The sequence below is a fragment of the Stegodyphus dumicola genome, chromosome 1, assembly GCF_044657685.1.
Source record: "Stegodyphus dumicola isolate Sdum_Otavi_A_Nest chromosome 1, ASM4465768v1".
NCBI lineage: Eukaryota > Metazoa > Arthropoda > Arachnida > Araneae > Eresidae > Stegodyphus > Stegodyphus dumicola.
Window position 1 is genome coordinate 130,256,406 of NC_140768.1, and position 21,276 is coordinate 130,277,681.

Sequence of the window (21,276 nt, forward strand, 5' to 3'; positions counted from 1 at the left end):
CTTTGGTAATAATGTGAGAAGCACTCAGTTCCGATTACACATTATTTTGTGTGAGGGAAATGAGAGATCATGAGATATGTCATGTGACATTAATGGACGAATTACAGTTCTTTAATCGGAAAAGGGGGTAAATTTGGAAAAATTATTTTGTATTAAACTTCATTGTGTGTTGTGTGAAATAGTGTTGATTAATTTTCGGATTGCATGGCGCTATGTAAAGTGAATTCTAAATTTTTAATACGTAATAATTAATAATAAGTTGACTACTGGATTTCAGATTTAGAAATTAGCAGTAGTACTGCAGCCGATTGGAACTCTTTCTGTAGGGAAGTGTGCGTGCTATGTAATGAAGACTCTGAAGAAGATTAGGTAAGTTAGTATTTTTAATCATTTGAGGATATTATTTTTATGCATTGTTCTAAATGTAAGGAGTAAATAAATTAAAATGGTATAATTGGAAAATTGTTATTAGCAATGATTTAGTTTAAAGTAATTAGGATTGTAATTTAATTTTTATTAATTTAATGTATATGCTGTGCTTATTTATATTTTAAGTAGTGTTTTTTAATTTAATTATATTTTAATTTAATGATCGTGATTTTGTGAGTTATATGTTTGTAGTATTTTGGAATACGTTTCAGTAGTATACGTTGAGTATTTTCATGCATTTTCATGAAATCTTTCTAATTTATGAGAAAAAACAGTGTACATGGATATAGTGAAGAGTGCGCACAATGCCATTTTTGTGCAATTCTGGGATTTTTTTTTTAAGTAAAAATAAGTCGACATGTACATGGTTTAGTGATATTTTAATTAAATGATAGTTATTTTGTGAATTTTATGTTTGTAGGAATTTGGTATACGTTTCAGTTAAAGTAATACGTGTATGGAAATAATTTAAATATTTGACACTAAGTATTTGTAACTATTTTTAATGTTTGCGTATAAATTCGTTGGTGACGTTTATAATATAATAGATAATTTAGAGGTAAAAGCTTTTGGATATTTTATTTATTTTATACGTGGAAATGTTCATCCTTGGAAAGGGTATATACTTTTTCGCGATCAGGTAATTTCATATATGTGCTTTTTACCGAGTTTAAAGATTAAGAAAATTTTCCTGCATTTTCGTGCAAAGTTTTGTAATTTATGAGAAAATAGCAGTGTAGATGGATAAAGTTAAGAGTGCGTGCAATGCCATTCTTGTACAATTCTGGGATGTTTTTTTAAGTAAAAATAAGTCGACGTGTAAATGGTTTACGTGTAGTGCTATTCTGAAAAATGCGCAAGGAGTTTGCGATTGTGCACTTTTTCCCAATTTTGCAGTTAATATTTGTCATGATTAAGCAGTTTTGTTACATAAAATTTCTAGCATAAGTGTAATTCGGCTAGTAGATTGTTGGAAAAAGTGTTGAGTAAATAAAAAGAAAAGAAATATGTCTTTACTTCGTGAAGACAAAATGGCGGCGAAAAAAAAAGTAGAGGGTTGCTGTAGCAGAGTTGGTTGCCAAATTTTCGCCAAAAAATCGCCAAGTTACCATAATCCAAAGATCAACCTATTTTTCTCGCACTGTGATAAAACAATGGTACCTACAGCCATCAAATTTTAAATAACATATGTTTCCACCTGAATATGGGCATCTGGAAGCCCAAATTTGGAATTTGTTTTATTACCTATTTCATATTTTGTAAAACTTTAATGAATTTTTGATTAACAAACTCAACGATTTAAAAGCGAACAATGGCAACACTGTCCGGGGGAGGGGGGGAATTTCTATCTCCAGCACACGAGAATGTGTATTGGAAATTCTAAAGATATGCTCATTCTAAAACTATTTTGCGATATTGCTGTTGAACTGGATTTAATGATTTAAGTGCAAAGAACATGATATTTAACAAATAAAAATAACACACAAAACGTTAAAAACACGCCCCTTTGAGCGTAATGTGAAATGTTAAAGATTTCAGATTTTTATTTTCTTTCTTTATATTTACTCTTTGGCTTGTGCTCCGGAATTTTGGATATTAGATTATTCTTAATTTCGGACTTTGTACTATAGCTAGTTATGGTTACAGGAATATAGCAAAGTATGCAAGGGTTTCTGCCTAAGGAGAGGGAAGCTTTTATTGAGTTTCTAAGGAAAACTGGTTAATATTCATGTTACAAACGGAGAAAACAACCATGCAGCATGGGACTGAACTCCCAGTATTGATTGGTCTTAATCATTTGTGGGCCCGATAGTTATGAAGTAATACAGTTTGTATTGCATGAATTACTTTCTTTCAACTATTAATTAATAGTTATCCTTCATACCAACCAATTAAATCTGAATTAACCAGAAAAATGAAACACAAAGGTTTGCTATAAATATTTAGCACTATGTACTAAATGTTGAAAAAATTAGAAGAAAACTTGCTACAATGGAAATTTTTTTTATAAATACATTTACAAAAAATAATACCATAAGTAATTTAGAAAGCTTTATTTTAGATATCCTAGATTCAAACAATATTAAGTATTGATTCAAGGCCTCTGAACCTATACTTTCTGAAATTAGCAAATGAAGGAAATCAAGAAACCGCTTAGCCCACTTCATATGTCAGAAAAGATAAATGAAATATAAAAAGTTTTGATAATTAATACATAATAAGTGATTCTTCCAATCATATGCAAAATCTTTTACTCTCAGGGACCTGAATAGTTTTATTCCACCATAATAGCAGAAAATGTAATTAACAACTAAGAATATTCATGTTGTATTTGAAAGTGCATCTATTATAGCCAGTGTACTAAAAAATCTCAGTTTAATAAAACTAAATACACCATAAATACAAACACACAGATTTGCAAGTTTAAATAAACTTTGAATATAAAAATAGCACTTATCTAGGTACAGATGCTTAGCCAGCACTTCTGCACTACCATAGGTGACTGGTATTGATGTACCAAATAACTGCTAAGCTTCTATCTCAGTCTTGAAGAACACCTGAGAGTCAGTTCAAGAGTTTCCCATACCTTTTGAGAAGACTATTGTCTTAGCATGCATTTTGAACACCATATGGTTATAAATATCCATGCCTTCTCTACGATTTAACCCAGGCCTAAAAGCACAGCAGCCAGCAGCACTAATTACTCTACCAGCTGGCTGCTTATATTCTTGTGGTAATCATTATGCTAAGAAGACCATCTATGATTTAAACCAATATTTCTGAAAACACAAATAAATGGTAGGCTGAATGTTACTTCTCTAGGATAAGATTTTCCAAAGGAGACCAAAATTCTATGAAACTGTAAGTGTCATCTTAGAGATGGTTTAATATAATATGCACGAGGTAAGGATGGAGAACGATGTGAAATTGAATGAATAAATTTTAAGTGGAAGAACAGAACAATTTCAAGCTTTATATTTCAGTACTCTGTTTAGGGAGAAAAACTATTTATTATAAACATATATGAATTATTTTAGCTAATCCTAAAGCAGATTTTTTTTTTCAACAAAGTAAAGCATGTAAGTGCTCACAGAGCAAAACATGCAAATAAGTACAGTCAAAAGTCGTTAATTCAGACACCCATAATCTGGAATGATCTATAATCCGGACCTCAAAGCTAAAAACTTTCTGCGCATGCGCCGCGTTGGCACATACGCACAGGCGTTTTACGCGTGCGCGTAAGACCTTGACTACTGCGCATATGCGTGTGCGCAAGTGCAGAATACGTTTTCGCCTGCGCGTTTAATGTATAACGGACAGTGTAAGCTAAAATTATCTAATTATCTATTTCAGTTAATGTTGCAGATTGCGTTGTTCCTTAATCTTGGAATTGGATCAGGCTTATTATTTTTTGCAGACTGTAAGAGCAATTTTATAAAAGTAAACTTGAACTTTCGATTATGTCAAATAGAATTTCCGATGCTGGAACTTCCAAAGGATCTACAAAACAAAAGTATGTTTCGATGTCCAACAAACAAAAAGTGGAATTGCTGCAAAAAATGGATAAAGACATGAAGAATGTGACAGAGAGGTTAGTGAAAACGAAAAAATTTCGATTGACAAGTTAGTCGGTATTCTCGGCACAGCAATTAACGGGACTTGAACAGCGGAACTTTGTAACTGAACAAGAAATTATGTCTTTTTATAGAATTAAAGAGAAAGTATTATCACATAAAATGAAGCAACTTAAACAACTTACATTGAGAGAAATGTTTAATAAAGTAAACAAATAAATATTAAGCTTTTTTTTTTTTGTAAATTTTGATACCCTTTAGATCATAATTGTTCTTTATTTCATAAATTACGGTTTCATATTTTTAATTTTAGAATTTCTGCATGCCATCTTACGAGATTTAAACTGATGATCTATAATCCGGAATCGCCGAAGTCCCGACGAGTCCGGATTAACGACTTTTGACTGCATATTATATTGCATTATTTTATTATAATACCTGTCTTCCAGTCAAAAAAGAATTATCTTAATATAATTTTTGCACCCTCCCTCCAAAAACATTACAATTATATATTATATATTTGTTTTAACTCCATCTTCCATTAACAATGCAAAAGGGGATCCTTGCACAGGGTACATGGAAAACTACTTATGGCACAGCCTTAACATCTGAATCTTATCTTCTTTCAGTTTGAAATAAATCTCAATCTTATCTCCAGATTATATCAATGTCACAGACTGACCTTAAAAATATAGTTTACTCTGCAGTTGGAGATCGAGATCTAGCACTGGCAAATTTTAATGGCATGTTGATTTGACTAATTTTAATGCAACAATGCATGTTGAATAGCAATAACTTTTTTGTTGTTTAGTTTACAGCAACTGCAACATTAGGCACAGCTTTAGTATTAGTCCTTTTTGGCGAGAAATTTTGTTGGCGACATTTTGGAGCGATAAATGAAAAATTATGTTAACCTTGTTATTTATGGTAACCATAAAACCTGAGCTGAAAAAACGTGCCGCCATTTCTGTCCATGTAACTTTAACGAATTTAGTAGCTATCAGGGCTTTGATGGCAGGAGGGATAAATTGCATGTTTTTCTTAAAGTTACTTAAAGCACAACTTTAAAAATAGTTTTTAAAAAGCCAAAAACTGATGCTTTTAATATTACATCACATGAGTCTTGACATTTTTTCATATGTCAACTCTGCATATTATAAACTCCATCCCCCCCAAAGATAAAAAACATATTTTTAGTAGCATGAGGTAAACTCTTGGTGTTTCCTTTGCTAAGGAACCACATGCAAATTTAGACTTCTTAGATGTTTCTTAAAATGGACAATAATCAAAATTACCATGGTCTAAAAATACTTTTTTTGCCTCATTTCTTAAATTAGAACTATAGGGATGCCTAATTGCATGAATTCATAGACCAAAATCAGGTTTCATTATTGCTTTTAAAACATTTTTATAATTTGTCTGACTATAAAAAATATAATGTTGCTTAAGATTATGGAATATATTGCTTATAATTTACAGTTCTCAAATTTTATATATCTCATAATTTAATAGCTGTATATGAATAACCTTCACTGAGTATTATTACTTTTATTAATAGTACGTTGACATAACAGTCGACTTTTAATTTTAAATTTTATGCAAATTTTCTACATTACTTAAACATTTAATCTAACAGAAATCTGAATTTTTTGTAATAAAAATTCTATAATAAAAGTAAGAGTACAATTTATATATAAAAATTTGACTACAAGTCAAGCACTTAGATACTGATTTCAATGTAATTATTATAAAGTTAAATGTAAATATTATTATTATTACCATCTTTAAATGTAATTATTACAAAGTTTAATAAGGTTAAATAATGTAATTATTATAAAGTTTAGGTATATTTTTATTAAGATATATTCTTATTCTATTAAAAACTTTAAATGTAGGCACACTTTGTGCTTACGACTCAGTCAACCACTTATGGCAAGATAACTTATGATAACAATTAAGTTCAAATGTTAAATTTAAATTCAAATAAATTTGTAGCCAAATCAATTTAATGCAAAGCTGGTTCAAAACTTAACTGGCATGGAATTCAACTATCAGCAATTATAATACAGGACTGAAGACTACAAATCTTATCTTATCTAGCAACCTAGTAACGTAGCCTCTAAAGGCAAAACACTTTGTTTTACAAACTAAAAACTTCATTTGGATTATGGTGGGAAAACAGATGGGAAAATTGACAGTAAAGATCCCAAACATAAAAAAACTCTGGTTACAAAATAAAAGAATGTTACATTATACTTTGTTCCCTGATTAATTATTCACTACATGAAATAGTGCAATGCATTTTTGTTTGCATCATACACAAATTATTTATTTTATTTAAATGCTGTTCAAAACTGAAGAGGATTTTGCAAACATATTGACCATATTTTTTGACCTATAGATGCAACACTTCAGTTCAGAAAAGATTTATAATTAAGAAATAAGAAGAGAGAACAGTATTTATGAATAGAAAATAAATATATATGCTAGCTAGCAGAAGGATGCCTTCATAAAGGAGATTTTTAGAGAAATTGGCTCAGATTCACATTGCATGTAAGGAAAACCACAAATGTTATCATATAGCCAGTCTGAACTGTCACTGTTCAGTGGTTTATCACTCCACCACTAGTGGATTCCAATGACTGTTCGAATCTTTCACAGAAATCATCAGTTATGACGATCGTTGTCGTGTATGATTACCATTGGTACAAAATTTACTCATTATGATAATTTAATTTTAGCTTTTAAATTATAATCATAAATTAATTGTAATAAATTGAGTGATTTAAAAATACACACTTCTTAATAGTTTTACCATTTACAAAATTTAATCATAAAGTATTTCTAACACTGGTACAAAATTTACTCGTTATAATTTAATTTGATTTCCTTTGAAATATTTGTTTTTTTATTTATTTATTTATTTTTTTAATAACAGGATTTAAGAAATTAAAATAACATATACTAGTTTGAAATGCATTTATTAACCTTTTGTAGTTTTCATTATTCATAACATAAAAATTAACCTTTTGTAAATTTAAAATGTTAGCTAAATATTAACTAATTACTTAAAAATTAATACTTAATACATTAATATTATATTTTGTATTTTAAAATATTAACCTTTTGTAAATTTCATTCCTCATAACATAAGCACTGCCATAAATTCATTTATGGTAGTGTTTCAGGAATTTATCATAGCAGTACTAGAAATGTTGAAAATTAGAGAAAGACTGTTTATTCTAATCAAGAGCTGATTTTTTAAGATTGTTATATAGTCTAGATCGGGTTTTGTTGAAAATCCGCCATTTTTTTCCGATTTTCAAAGCCGGGTCTACCTTTGCGACCGAAGTTTGTCGCCAAAAGGACCAATACTAAAGCTGTTCCCAACATTAATATATTGTTACTTGGTCACTTTTTGTTTCAGGATTAGTTGATAATGGCTAAACACATTACCAATACCTATATAAGGGTTGGGATGCTTCAGTGGAAAATCTTGTATATGAAAATTACTTGCATTTTTATTATTATGCACGCAACTAAGTTGTTGGCTAGGCTTTAAACGCAGGTGAACTAGCAGTGTTCAGTGTTATTTCCACTTGGCTACTAGTGGGTGACATTTTGTTTGTTTATTCCAGGACAGCAAAGCACATGCCTTTTTAAAACAAGCAACTAGTAATAACCAATGCCAATGTTTTTTCGATTGTAAATTAACCAAAATGACATTAATAAGTTTCAAATTTTGTATCACCTTAACAATATTCTTGTGAGATATCGTTGGAAGAACGGCAATTTCTCGCAGTAGTTTTGATGCAACCAAGAGATAACAATCATACAAATATCGGTCCTCCTCTAATAAGCACGATGATATATCGTAGCCGTCAATATTAACAGTTTTCAAAGATAATATTCTACCATTTAAACTGATTTTATAAGTAGATTTTGTCCACCCAGACCCGACAAATTGAAGTTCTTTAACTGCATTCAGGGTTGAACAATTAAGTTCAGCAAATATTTTTTCCGAACTTGAGTTCAAAGCAGGTGTAAGTCTCCACTCATGATTAACCCTCCAAAAATTCTCAAGAAGAATATTAAAATACACAGTTTGGCCCCATTTTTCACGAGGAAGAGTTCTTTGCTTTTTATTAACGCGGCAAGTACCTTCTTTCAAACACTGTGGTTGATCTCTGTCATAAAGGTAGTAAAACAATAAAACATTTGTAAATAAAAATAAAATAAATGATAATTTAAAAATAGTTGAGTAAAATGCAGAGGTATTTCGAATGGACTGCCGCGACATTTTCTTCAAATACAAAAGCCAAGCATATTTTTTTTAAATAAATCAAGACCAACTTATACTGACAGACAGACAGGCAAAGTAGACGGAGGTCTTTTTGTTGCACCCGCTAAGTCTTTTTGCCCCGATGGGCGAAAAATCAAGCATAGGTGCGAAGGAAAGGTATCCGCGATTCCAGCGCTCTGATACGCCATCTAATGGCTAAAAGGTGGAAACATTAAAGCTTGGTATTTACGTTTGACAATGCTACCTAGTTTGTGAAGCGTGTTGTGATCGAAAAGTAATTAAACGTTTTATTTTTTATTGTTGTGGGCATATGTATAACTTAAAAAGAAGTACAGGCCACATGTTTTGTTGTGTACATCAGTGTAAATCACGAGCTTGCAAGGAACCTGAGTTATGCTTCTATCGCATTCTTGGTTCGAAAAATATCGAACGAGATAGCAAAACGAAGAGGGTGGATTTGCGTATTTCGAATTGGAAAGAAAGTGGGACATTATATGAACGTGCGTTCTAAGCATTTAAAAAAAAACTGATTACATTTTTTCTCGTAAGAAAAGTTTTCTTTATATATGCAAAATTTCTTTCTCGTGTATCATACACATAAACGTGTATGTGTATTCTTCGAAAGTAAACATGCATATTTGTGTATTGAAGTATAAATCATTATAGCTCATTAATCTCTTAAATACTATTAATACATATACAATTATGCTTTCATGCATATTTTACCTGCAGAAATTGTGTTTCAGTTTATGTTAGCAATGATTTAAATGAAAATTTATAGAATGACACATATAAAAGTAAAAGTTAATTATTTTAATGTTAATGATGAACTTTGAATTTCATATTCTAGTAATGTTGAAATTTCTGTGTGTGAGTCATTTCCTATTAAACTATTTAGAACTGTTTACAGTGGTTCAGGATAGTTAGCATAAAAAATTTCCAGTTCAGAAAATAGGTATGATGATCTAGTATGAGTAATAGTATAAAAAGTATTACAGATATCAAATCTTTTCCACTATACAATAGCATGCACTAAACAATTTCTTATAAAATGATATACATACCATTGTTACTGCTGAGCACAGTTAAATGGTTTTTCTTATCTTTTATAGCAGTGTTCATTTTGAAGTAAGTATTAGTAATAAAAAGTTTTTAAAGTAGCTTAAAAAAATTTATCCATGGTGAAAATTAGCTAATGATGAAAGTATTTTTTCTCACTTGAAGTATCAAACGGGCACATGTATCTTTTTCGAGAAAATCTGTTGTCCTGTAATGTAAAACACCCAAGTATTTGTTCAGTGATAAATATTGATAGGGAAGAGACTTTTTAGTAATTTCATTTCTCAGCCATTATTCAAAATATGATGGCATATAACTAAATAACTTTGGAGTAAATTAAACAGCGTGCACAGACATGTGTATACAGATATACAGGTTAGCAAATAAAAGCAAGGACAGTGGATTTGGATCAGTTCAGTAATTTATTAGATTGTTTATGTATTCCTGTTTTGTTTATAACAAGCTTTTATTTAGTAGAATAAGAATGTGTAGAACATTTAGTAGAATAAGAATAATATATGAATACACAGCCTTTTACTTGCAAGAAATAAGATTTTGCATAGTTATTTAAAGATGTAACCATATTTATTATCTCAAACATATTCTATCTTAGGGGTCTATTCTGGACACCGGTCGAGATAGATATCGGAAAACCAGTCGGGATTCTCTTTCCACTCGACAGCAGAAGGGAGAGCGAGTCTGGCCCCTTCAAATTCCGTCGGGGGAAAATGAAGTGGAAATTCTGTGCGGAAGTGACGTTTACTCCATAGCAAGCAGTCTATCTCATCTCCACATTGCTCGAGGCTCAGGGGAAGGGGGTAGTTTGTTGTCAAAGGGGCTGTTTCGCACGTGTTTATTACTGTGGGTGGCGGTAGCAAAAAAAAAAAAAAAAAAAAAAAAAAAAAAAAACGAGTTCCAGTAAATGGAGAAATTTTCCGAAAAACTCCGCTGCTGGATAGCACATTTAGTAAAGAGTATGGAAAAAAGAAATGGAGAACGTTAATGGATATTTTAAACGCAGAAAGAAATAGCTTTTTCAAAACTTCAGGTATGTGAAAAAACGTAGGGGTCTTGTCTGGACACCGGTCGAGATCGATATCGGAAAATCAGTCAGGATTCTCTTTCCACTCGACAGCAAACGGGAGAGCGAGTCTGACCCCTTCAAATCCCGTCGGCGGAAAATGAAGTGGAGATTCCGTACGGAAGTGACGTTTATTGCATAGCAACCAGTCTGTCTCACCTCTACATTGCTCGAGGCTCAGGGAAAAGGGGGTAGTTTGTTGTCAAAAAGTGCTGCTTCGCACGTGCTTTTCAATGAGGATGGCGGTATCAAAAAAATAAAAAAAAATTACCAAGCAGTTGGAGTAAATGGTGAAATTTTTCGAAAAACTCTGCAGCTGTTAAGTGATAAACTTGATAGAACATTTAGTAAAGAGCACAGAAAAAAGAAATGGGAAGAGTCAATGGATATTTTACACAAAACTGCAGATATGTGAAGAGCGTAAGCATAATTTTACGTATGATCTTTTGCAAAATGGAAATTTTCTAAAAAGTTACATGTTTGTAAACTATTTGTTAACAGTTTTATGGTTAAATTTTTTTTTGTCTTAAAAGGTTATGTTACAGTGTCCTAAATCAAATCATTAAAATATAGCATCGCGTACGCGTGTTTAATATTCCTATTGAATTTGAATCAAATTTTTTTTTAAATTTTTAGTAGCCCATGATTATATCAATAATTTTATTTATTCAGGAATTATACTTATCACGTAGCTACGAATATACCATGTATCGAAAATACCAATAAGCAGATAACTTTGGATTGATGCATTAAAAGACGATTTACTAGTGAGTAAAAATATAAGAAATTTTTAACAAAAGTAATGGGAAGGAAAATAAAAAGAATTAAATAACTATAGGTTAAATCACAAAACATATCATCTTGCATATAAATGCACACACATAAACATATATATTTTATAAAATAGAAGGGAAAATTGCATAACAGCTGCATATTAAGATAATGGAAAGATTTTTCTGTTTATATAAATGAACTCTGGCATTCTTCCGTGTCAGTAGGTGCAATTATAGATACTTGGGTACCATCCTACAGCGCTGATGACACCATAAACTCCAAACTTTCGATTGAATCGTAATTTGATTTTGTTTTGTTGATAACTATGTAAATTTATCTGTTTGGTGAAAATACCAGAACAAATAGCATATGTAACCTCTCAAATGCACCAACTTGACATTTATTTCTCAGCCCGATATATCTGTCATTAACACTATATCTCTGGTAACTTCCAGAAGCAAAACAATTTAAGGCAAACAAAACTTGTTTTGAATAAATAAATAACTATATAATATATATATATAACTGTATTATAAATATATCAACATATGCAGGGAAAGGAAATTGTAGTACATATTTAAGGCAAACAAAGCTTGTTTTGAACAAATAAATAACTATATAATATATATATATAACTGTATTATAAATATATCAACATATGCAGTGAAAGGAAATTGTAGTACATATTCCTATTTATACCCTTTTTAAATCGATCTCACCAGCGACCATGAGGTAAAATAGCTGAACACTGGTAGTTCAGTCCGAGGTCCGAATATCGCGAACGGGTTGGCTGAATCACCAACATATCTCTAATAACCAATATATCAATATATCTGTCATTGCTAATATATTTGTCATTACCAACATATTTCGGGTAACTTCCAAAAGCATAAAAATTTAAGGCGTACAAAACCTTTTTTAAATAAATAACTATATACATATATAACTGTTTTATAAATATATCAGCATATGCAGTGAAAGAAATTGCAGTACATGTTTCTATTCATACCCTTTTTAAATTGATCCCACTAGCGGCCGAGCGGTAAAATCTCTGAACACTGATAGTTCGGACAGAGGTTCAAATCCCGCGATCGGGCTTGCTGCATGGGCTTCATTACAAACATATTTCTCGTAAATTCCAAAAGCATAAAAATTTAAGACATACAAAACCTGTTTTAAATAAATAAGTAACTAAATGTGTTATAAATATATTAACATATGCAGTGAAAGGAAATTGCAGTACACATTCCTATTTATGCCCTTTTTAAATCGATCCCACTAGTGGCCAAGCAGTAAAATCTCTGAACACTGGTAGTGCGGTCCGAGGTTCAAATCCAGCGAACGGCAACATATCATTGGTAACTTCCAGAAGCATAGAAGGTTAAGGCACACGAAATGTGTTTTAAATAAATAAATGTATATATATATATATATAACTGTATGATAAATATATTATCAGATGCAGTGAAAGAAAAAGAAATTGCAGTACATATTCGTATTTATACCCTTTTTAAATCGATCCTACAAGCGGCCGAGCGGTAAAATCCCTGAAAATTGGAAGTTCGGTGCAAGGTTGTAATCCCGCGAACGGGCTGGCTGCATGGGCGTTTTCGTGGTTTTCCCCATGTGTTACGTGTATACAAGCTAATTTCCCTTAGAAAGTCCTCCACGAAGGCAACCCTCACTTTAGGCAGATAGCCCTCAAGGCTTTGCCGTAATTACATAAAACCAAAACCAAGCACTTTAAGATCTGAATAAAAATACAAAACTGATGTAATATCTAAAAGCAGACCACATTAAAAAATCTGATAACTAATTATAAATCTTGCATTATAATATTTACAAGAATTTAACTGAAAATTATACAGGAATTTAACTTGCTTTATACAGGAGATTTCGGAAACTGACATTCATATCAGTACAGTTAAAACTACTTAAATAATTTTTTTAACCCAAAGCAATTTAATGTAAATGTTGAATAATAGGATGTGAATAATTTGAATTATATACTGCATATTCTTTAATGCACGTGTTAGTGTGTATGAATTTTTTATACACTACAAATTAAAATAAAAGTAGAGGGAAATACATTATAATTTAAAACATAAAATTTCAAAATTTATAAATTACTCATCCAAACATGAAATTAAGTACATTGATATATACATTAGCTGAAAAATTAAAATTTTAAATTAAAAGTATGCACTCCTTCTTTATATGTGAAATAGGAAAACACCAAGTATATTATTTTCACTAAAATTTAATTAAGGAATTGCTACTGTAGAATACATAAATAATCTAGAATCTTCAGCATCAAATGCGTTATTTCTATAGCGAAATACTCGAGTTTTTCATAAAACTTAAGAAATTAAAATATCCATTAAGTATACTTCTATAAACTATCCGCCGTCCTCACTTTAGCTCTAAAACGACAGTCAGAAACTTAAACTACAGCTATCCAGCTGACGGAAAAATTTCCGACGCGTCGATCTCTGTAACGAGACGAGGACACCAGGACTCGCTCTCTGTCGAGTAGATCGCAAAAAACGACTCGTTCTTCCATATCGACGGTGTCCAGACTAGGGCCCTTAGTTGTATTTCTGGGGCAAATATGTATTAATTCTCTTACCTATTATTATGTCATTATAAAAATTTGATTTTATCGTGTTGCTTATATGTTCGTAACTAGAATCGGTGTCGATTCTATGCAGTGTTGATACCTGTAACTATAAGCCTCATCGAAAATATATGCATATTGGATGCCTCATCAGTGCTAAGAAGATTTAGCGATTTTTTTTTTACTGGCACAATCTCAAAATTTTCAGTGCCAGTATGTAATTGTTTGCATACAGCACTTTTACTAAGAAAATTATAGTACATATAAAAAATGCTAAGGATAATAAAATCTTTGGTGACTCCAGATATACATATTGATTTGATATTATCTGATAAACATTGTAAATGAATGAATAAATTTGTCATTAAAATATTTCGGAGGAGTAAAAATACATTAAATCATTAAATGAAGAGGCTAGATGAAATATTCAAATTGTCCAGCTTCTAAATTTAGTGCGACAGTAAAAAATCTGAAAATAATATTAATTCTTTGGTAAAAAATCTTTATTTATACCAAGTGTTGCAAATCAATCTTAAGTTATTTTTTAGAATGATATATAAAAATATGCATGTGTATCGTGTATGCAGTGTCTTCTGGATGCATATTCGTGCAAAACCGATGAACACTGGTAGTTCGGTCCAACTTTCGATCCCGGCGAACGGGCTGACTCCATGGGTGTTTTCTTGATTTTACACATGTGTATCGTTTAAGCACTATCTTCTGTATGCATACGTGAATAAAGCGCTAAATCTGGTAGTTCGGTCCATTTTCGAATCCCGGCAAGCGGGCTGACTGCATAGGTGTTTTCGTGATTTTCCGCATGTGTAACATGTTGGCAGTATCTTGTGAATGCATAACGTCAATGAAGCGGGTGCAGCGCGGGTAAAATCGCTGAGTACTGGTAGTTAGGTCCAACATTCTAATCCCAGCGTACTGTCCAGAAATTGTGGATGCATATGTGAATACAGCGGGCGCAGCCCAGGAAAAAAAATCGCTGAACACTGGTAGTTTGCTTCAAATTTCAAATCCCGTCGAATGAAAGCGGGCTTCACTGGTAGTTCGGTCCAACTTTCGAATAAAGGCCAATGAAAGCAGGCTTCAGGCCGCTCAAATGGTGGGCTTACTCGCTAGCAATCATGCGAGCTAGCGTATATCTTGTGATTGCATACGTAAATCAAGTGACCTAAAGTGAATAAAGCGGGCACTCCACGAAAGCATCCCTTCCCTCATGTAGCGGGCTTGAACGTTATGTGATATATAAAACTGTCCCTCTCTAGCTACATCCCTGAAAGTAAGCATTCATTCAAATATTTAACAAATAGATTTGATCATATTTTATGCATCATGCAGACTATATTTCCAGCTCTTTCATTTAAGTGCAATTTATTTCCAATGTATGAACATGAATACTGTACAAGCTTAGTCACTTATTCATAATTTAATTCAGTTTTTATATAAAAGTTAAAATTTACCAGGCAATTGCTTAAAAAAATAGTTTAATAGATGTTGCTGTAATTTAACACTTTTGATTTTAATGTTTTCAGAAATTTGCTAAATCAAGTTTATCTTCGTGTGACCTTGCATCAAAGGCACCGATAATAAATTTGTTTTGGCATTTAGGGCTAAATTTTTTAAAGAAAAACTTATTATTGATGTAAAAGAAGGAACAAATTATATTTATCTTGGTAATATGTCTTATGATATGCTTATTTACGGTGTCATGATATTGCAGTAACTTAACGGGCATTTCATATAACTTGTTTCTTAAGTTGCATAACCTGTTTTCATAACATTTTGTTATCAAATATATATAAAAGGTAAATTTCTAATGAAATATTCTTCATTTCACAGCAGTGTTATTTACCGTGATATAACGTGTGTTCACATTTATTATACGGTTATGATCATTATTCATTATAGAGCTTTATATATTTGTTATATACATTTAATTAATATCATTATGTTTTACATGATTTTGCTTTTAGAATATATCACAATATATATTTTGAGTTGCTAATAGAACTACAGTGGTTCCCAAAGTGTTCGTAAACTTATGATTTTCATTGAAATAGGGCTCTATCCATTAATTAAAAGTAAACTTTCTGAATGAGACTTTAATAATAAGATCTATAATCTATTTGTAACAAAATTATATAAAATATTTTTTTAATGTAGTGAAACTTTATTTTTAAGAAATTAATAATCAAAAAATGACAAACATTTTATCTCAAAAAAATGATCTTCATTCTAAGAACTTAGTTGGGGGCTATATGCCTTAAGGGAGGGATGCCTTTGTGGAGGACTTTATAAGAGAAACTGGCTTGTATACAAGTTACACATGGGGTAAACCACGAAAACACCCATGCAGCCAGCCCGTTCGCAGGATTCGAACCTTGGACCGAATTACCAGTGTTCAGCGGCGTTACCGCTCGGCCGCTGGTGGTCTTCGCGGGCGGTAATTATGTGAATTAGGATGCTATCATATCGCTCACCCGATGGCAAAAACATAGAAAAGGCAAAGTCAAAGGTTAAATTCATTAATTCTAATCAGAATGCACTAGCAAAGTAAAGCACTGTGGTTTTACATAATTTCTGATTAAGCTATTGAAATCGTACAAACTGAAATAACTCTTGCATTTAAACTTGTGTTCCAAATTAAGATTTAACTTGAAATTAATGTAGATAATTACTGAGAGAATTGAATTTTTGTAGTGTACTTTACGTGAAATGAGATCACTTGGGGTCATGTGATGTGAACCGGCGAATCAGGATGTTTTACCATGAAAGCATAGTAAATTCTTAAATTAATGTCTTTTTGCAAATTTATTGGCTTTTTTACAAAATTTTAAATGACATTTAAATGTTTATACCTTTAAAATAAAAAATTCTTAGAACTAACATTTGTCTATATTTTTTATGTGTATACTGTGTGTTGTCGCTAATAAAGTCTGCTTGGCGAGATTTGCGCTGGCGAAACGGAAAAGTACCAAAATTTGCATTCTATAAAATTGCACTTTTTAAATGATAAAATTTTAAAATCTACAATCTGAATATTAGAATATGGTTGGAAAATTACCATAAAATTTCTTGTTTCTACCAAAAACGCTTTTAATATTCTGCGATGGAATGGGATAGTTCTTATGAAAATTATATTATGGTACTGGAAATGGCTTCTTGTTTGCTTAAAAATTATAACCAGATAGTGAAGCTCTTACAAAAAATTTTATCTGATTAATATAATTTATGCCTTTTTTATAATGAAATGGCTGTTGTATATAATGATTGTAGTTGTTTAAGAGGTATGTTATATTTTCCCATGAAACCATTATGGCATACTAAAATTCATTTGATAAGTTTAATTTATTTTTGGCTGTTGGGTATTATATTTCTGTGTAAATACGAGTACATTATGGTATACTGATAAGTAGATTATCGTCAAACTCCTAATATTTTTACTCTACTTTCGACCATTTTTGGCTAATAAAAACTAATAACAATGTACATTAGCCCCAATAATGGATAAGCATATCAAAACGTACTCATAAATTCTCGGTGGTTTCATATAACACTGAGAAATCCTTAATAAACCACTTTTATCTGTTGATTATCTAACCAAATAAATAGCATCTGTTCCTCCCAAATTTCCACAAATAATTTTTCAAGGTTTTTTTTATATGCTATATCTCTATAGTTTCTGTTGATCATGTAACTTAAAAAGAAATATCTGTTACAATAATTTTTGAAAAGGCAATATTTCCATCAATCTTCTTGACTGACAAGAAAATATGTAGATAATGTGTGGAGTTATTATAGCATAGGGAAAAACATGACACCAATTTTACAACAAATCTGGGCTAATCTTTGGACTATGGTAACAGGTAGTTTTGCGACATTTTGGTAAGGCGATAAAGGTTACTAGCTAGGACTTTAGCAGTGTACATGGATACAGTCAAGAGTGTGCGTAATGCCATTTTTGTGCAATTCTGGGATGTTTTTTTTAAGTGAAAATAGGTCGACGTGTACATGGATGATACCGCGTATGTGCAATTCGTAAAAACGCGGCAAGCAGTGGATGATTCTGCCCTTTGTCCCAATTTCGCACCTAATCTTCGTCATGATTAAGCACTTTTATTCCATAAAAGTTCTAGCATAAGCGTAATTCGGCTAGCGATTGTTGGAAATGTTGAGTAAAAAAAAAACATGCCTTTACTTCGTGAAAACAAAATGGCGTTCGAACAAAAACTAGCAGGTTGCTGTAGCAGGGTTGGTCACCAAATTTTAGCCAAAAATACGCCAAGTTACCATTATCCAAAGATTAACCCAAATCTGAAATTTTGTTTTGTGAGTCTCTGGTTAAACTAAATGCTATAATTTATTTAGGATGAAATTATCAGGTCTTTGTTCCTTCTTTGGTCTTTGTTCCAGGGTCTTTGTTCCTTCTAACCTTCTTCGGGAACATACAAGGACCTGACTCGGAACAGAGAGCTTACTAAAGCTATGTTCACTAATTGTAGTAAGTAGACAGGATACACATGAAGGGTATACAAAACCCTTTATTTTTCTCTATATACAATAACTTCCGTACTTCGGAATACACTGACCCGCTATTCGGGGTCTAACGTAAAAGTATAAAAATAAAACTAAACTCTCATTTAACTTTAAACTAATAAACGTGGAAGATTGGCCTTATATTAACAGGAAGCGTATGTAGTACAGAGACTGTGAACACTACAGTACGTTTTAAAATTTATCAAGAGGATTAAAACCTCTGGCCTGGAAGGCAAACAGCAACTGCGTAACTTCTAAGGTAAGCGGCCTGCTTTGACTCAACTGCTTCCTCTCTCTCGCTTGGCAAAAGGCCACAACTTAAATACTTGGCGTTCGCCAGACAAACTTTGCATAAAAACCTTAACGCTTAAAATTCTGGCCGGAAGTAGAAAATAAGAAGTGATAGTAAAGATTTAAAATAAAATAAACGTTAGTAAAACTTAAGATCCTTACATACTTCCCGCCAGAGTTAATTAGTTTGAAACTGAGGTCTAAAACGACCTTGTTGAAAACTTTTAGCTCTAGAATCTAACGCGAGGCCAATCTTTTACAAATATACTTCGCTAGAAACTAGAAATTTAAAAGAAAGAAATTTGTTTTTACACAGGCAGCTCCCAGGATATACAACAATTTTTTTTTTCATCTGTACTGCATCTAAACAGGAGCTTTTATTCAATTCTGGTTCCTTCCAGAGATCTGGAAGGAAAACTAGTTTAATGAAATGTTACACAATGAAATGGCAAGTAACATATACAATTATACTTCTCTTAACATTCTTATTTCATTCATGACTATTTTAATTATCTCTCCCCGTGCTCTCTGACATGTGTTGTAAAAGAACACCAAACACGAATGTGTGTGTTCTGTCTACGTGTTCCACACTTCCTCCTACAATCAAAACACTAACGTGTTAAAATTCAACATAACAAGACCTCTTAACACACCCTCATTTCAACTCTAAACCCTGAGGTACTATTCTGAAAGTGTCTAACTCTGAAGTGTAGCGTCAGAGAGCCTAACTACATCATTCAACCTTTAACACATATTCATCATGATTTAATCTGTTTACAGTCACACGAATAAAAAAAATTTTAACATTACTTTCACTTTTACCATATCACGGTATTTCTTAACATTTAAAATAACAGTTCACATTGTATATAAGAACATATTAACATGCCGTTAATTTTTCACATTTGAAAACATACATTAGTAGTACATTGTTAACTTCTATTCTTTTCAAAGCAAGTGCCAATTCTTTCTACATTGAAATAATACATTTCAAAAAGTCTTTCAGACTAAAACTTCTCTCTTGCTAGAATGTTTTAAATAAAATTTATACAATAAATTTTTACAATATTTAAGTCTTTACACAACGCTATTATACATCAACTTTTAATTTTACGCGCGAGTAATTGAAAAACATAGTACCAAAATCGGTAAGAACTCATTTCTCGCCCTTTTGGCGATAAAGGTAGACCTCTCATGAGGTAAAACTTCTTGAAATCTGCCACTTGCAATAAGAATGAAAGATTAACTTAAGTTTGCAAAGTAACATAAAATTTTACTTATCTTTGTAATATTCGGACATCCTTTTCTGGGCCCAGTCTTTAAAGGTAATGCAGATAGTAGTTTGATTTATCCTCCTTCTTGTACGGGCTCGCCCTTCAGTGCTTTCCTCTGGAAGCTTCCTTTTTTCACCAGTTCAGCCACCTTTGAATACCTTCTTTTTCTCCTCTGCTTGTGGTCTTGGCCGTTTGATGGCAGCTGGTGTTGGCGGAACCGGGAAACTTCTGTCGTGTTCCTGCTTGGACCTCGTTGTTAGCCGTTCAAATTTTCCTTGTAACTTTTCCTCCGCCGCTGATGGCCCTTCCGCAGTTCGGCGACTTTTGCTGCGGATGAGTAGATCTTCCGTTTTAGAGCCGGGGTATAGTTGCCGTCATTTCTCCTGGTTCTCTTCACATACGTCGTCCTTCTCCCTTCTTCATTCTGGGGGTGTTCGTGAACTCTCTTTTCTGGACGGTGGAACGGCTTCTTTTTCTTGCTACCTTCAATTTTTCCGCGGGGAAATTTTCTTTTCACTTGCTCCTACCTCTTAATGGCTTGCCCTTGTACTTGTCGTTTTTCCACCTCTGGAGCTTGTACCTGCGGTGTCTTCCGTGCCGGATCCTGCAAAAGATCTGAAAAGATTTGCATTTTATTACGATTGAAGTAGGGCTTGATTTGATCAATGTTTGCGGAACAGGTTTCACCATTTCTGGCTTTTAACACTACAACAGCGTGAGTTATTTTTTCTATAACATATGGTCCTTCAAATCGTGGAAAAAATTTGGCAGTTTTATCTTCTGGTGAAGAAAGTGAATGCTTAATTTTTAAAACTTCATCCCCTACTTTATAAGTTACTCCCCGTCGTTTCAAATCATAATATAGCTTCTGTTTTCTTTGTGCTAATTCCGTATTCTTTTTTGCTTTGCTTCTTTTATTAGTTTTTCTATATCACCAATTTTAAATTCTGGGGCTCTTTGTTGCACATAAAATAGTTTATCTAACGGTGTTATAATCTTTCTGCCTAGAAATAACTCAGCAGGAGTTTTGCCCGTTGTATCATGTTTTGCGGTCCTAAGGGCGAAAGCAAATTCATTGACTTAGTTATCCCAGCTTTTATGAAAATTTTTAACATAACTACGGATAATTTTCACTATATTTCTATTGACCCGTTCCGCTATATTTGATTGCGGCCGATACGGGACCATTTTTAAATGACGTATGCCCAGTTTTTGGCACATGTCTTCAAATATATTACTTACAAATTGAGGACCATTATCCGATATAACTTTTAGGGGCGCCCCGTATTTTAAAATATATTTATTTAAAATAGAATCAGTAACTA

The 21,276-nt window shown here is 32.1% G+C and overlaps 1 protein-coding gene across 2 annotated transcripts in view; it reads right to left on the reverse strand.

Annotated features, from left to right (window-relative positions):
* LOC118198006 (extracellular tyrosine-protein kinase PKDCC-like) overlaps positions 1–8,457 on the reverse strand; it is a 48,964-nt gene extending 40,507 nt beyond the window's left edge. Inside the window, exon 1 of one of the 2 annotated variants that reach the window (XM_085820575.1) lies at positions 8,368–8,457. In XM_085820575.1, the coding sequence (XP_085676701.1) occupies positions 8,368–8,448 (81 nt within the window). In that variant the 5' untranslated portion in view covers positions 8,449–8,457. The other variant, XM_035369587.2, reaches the window with a different exon arrangement.
* Between the last annotated feature and the right edge of the window lie 12,819 nt (positions 8,458–21,276).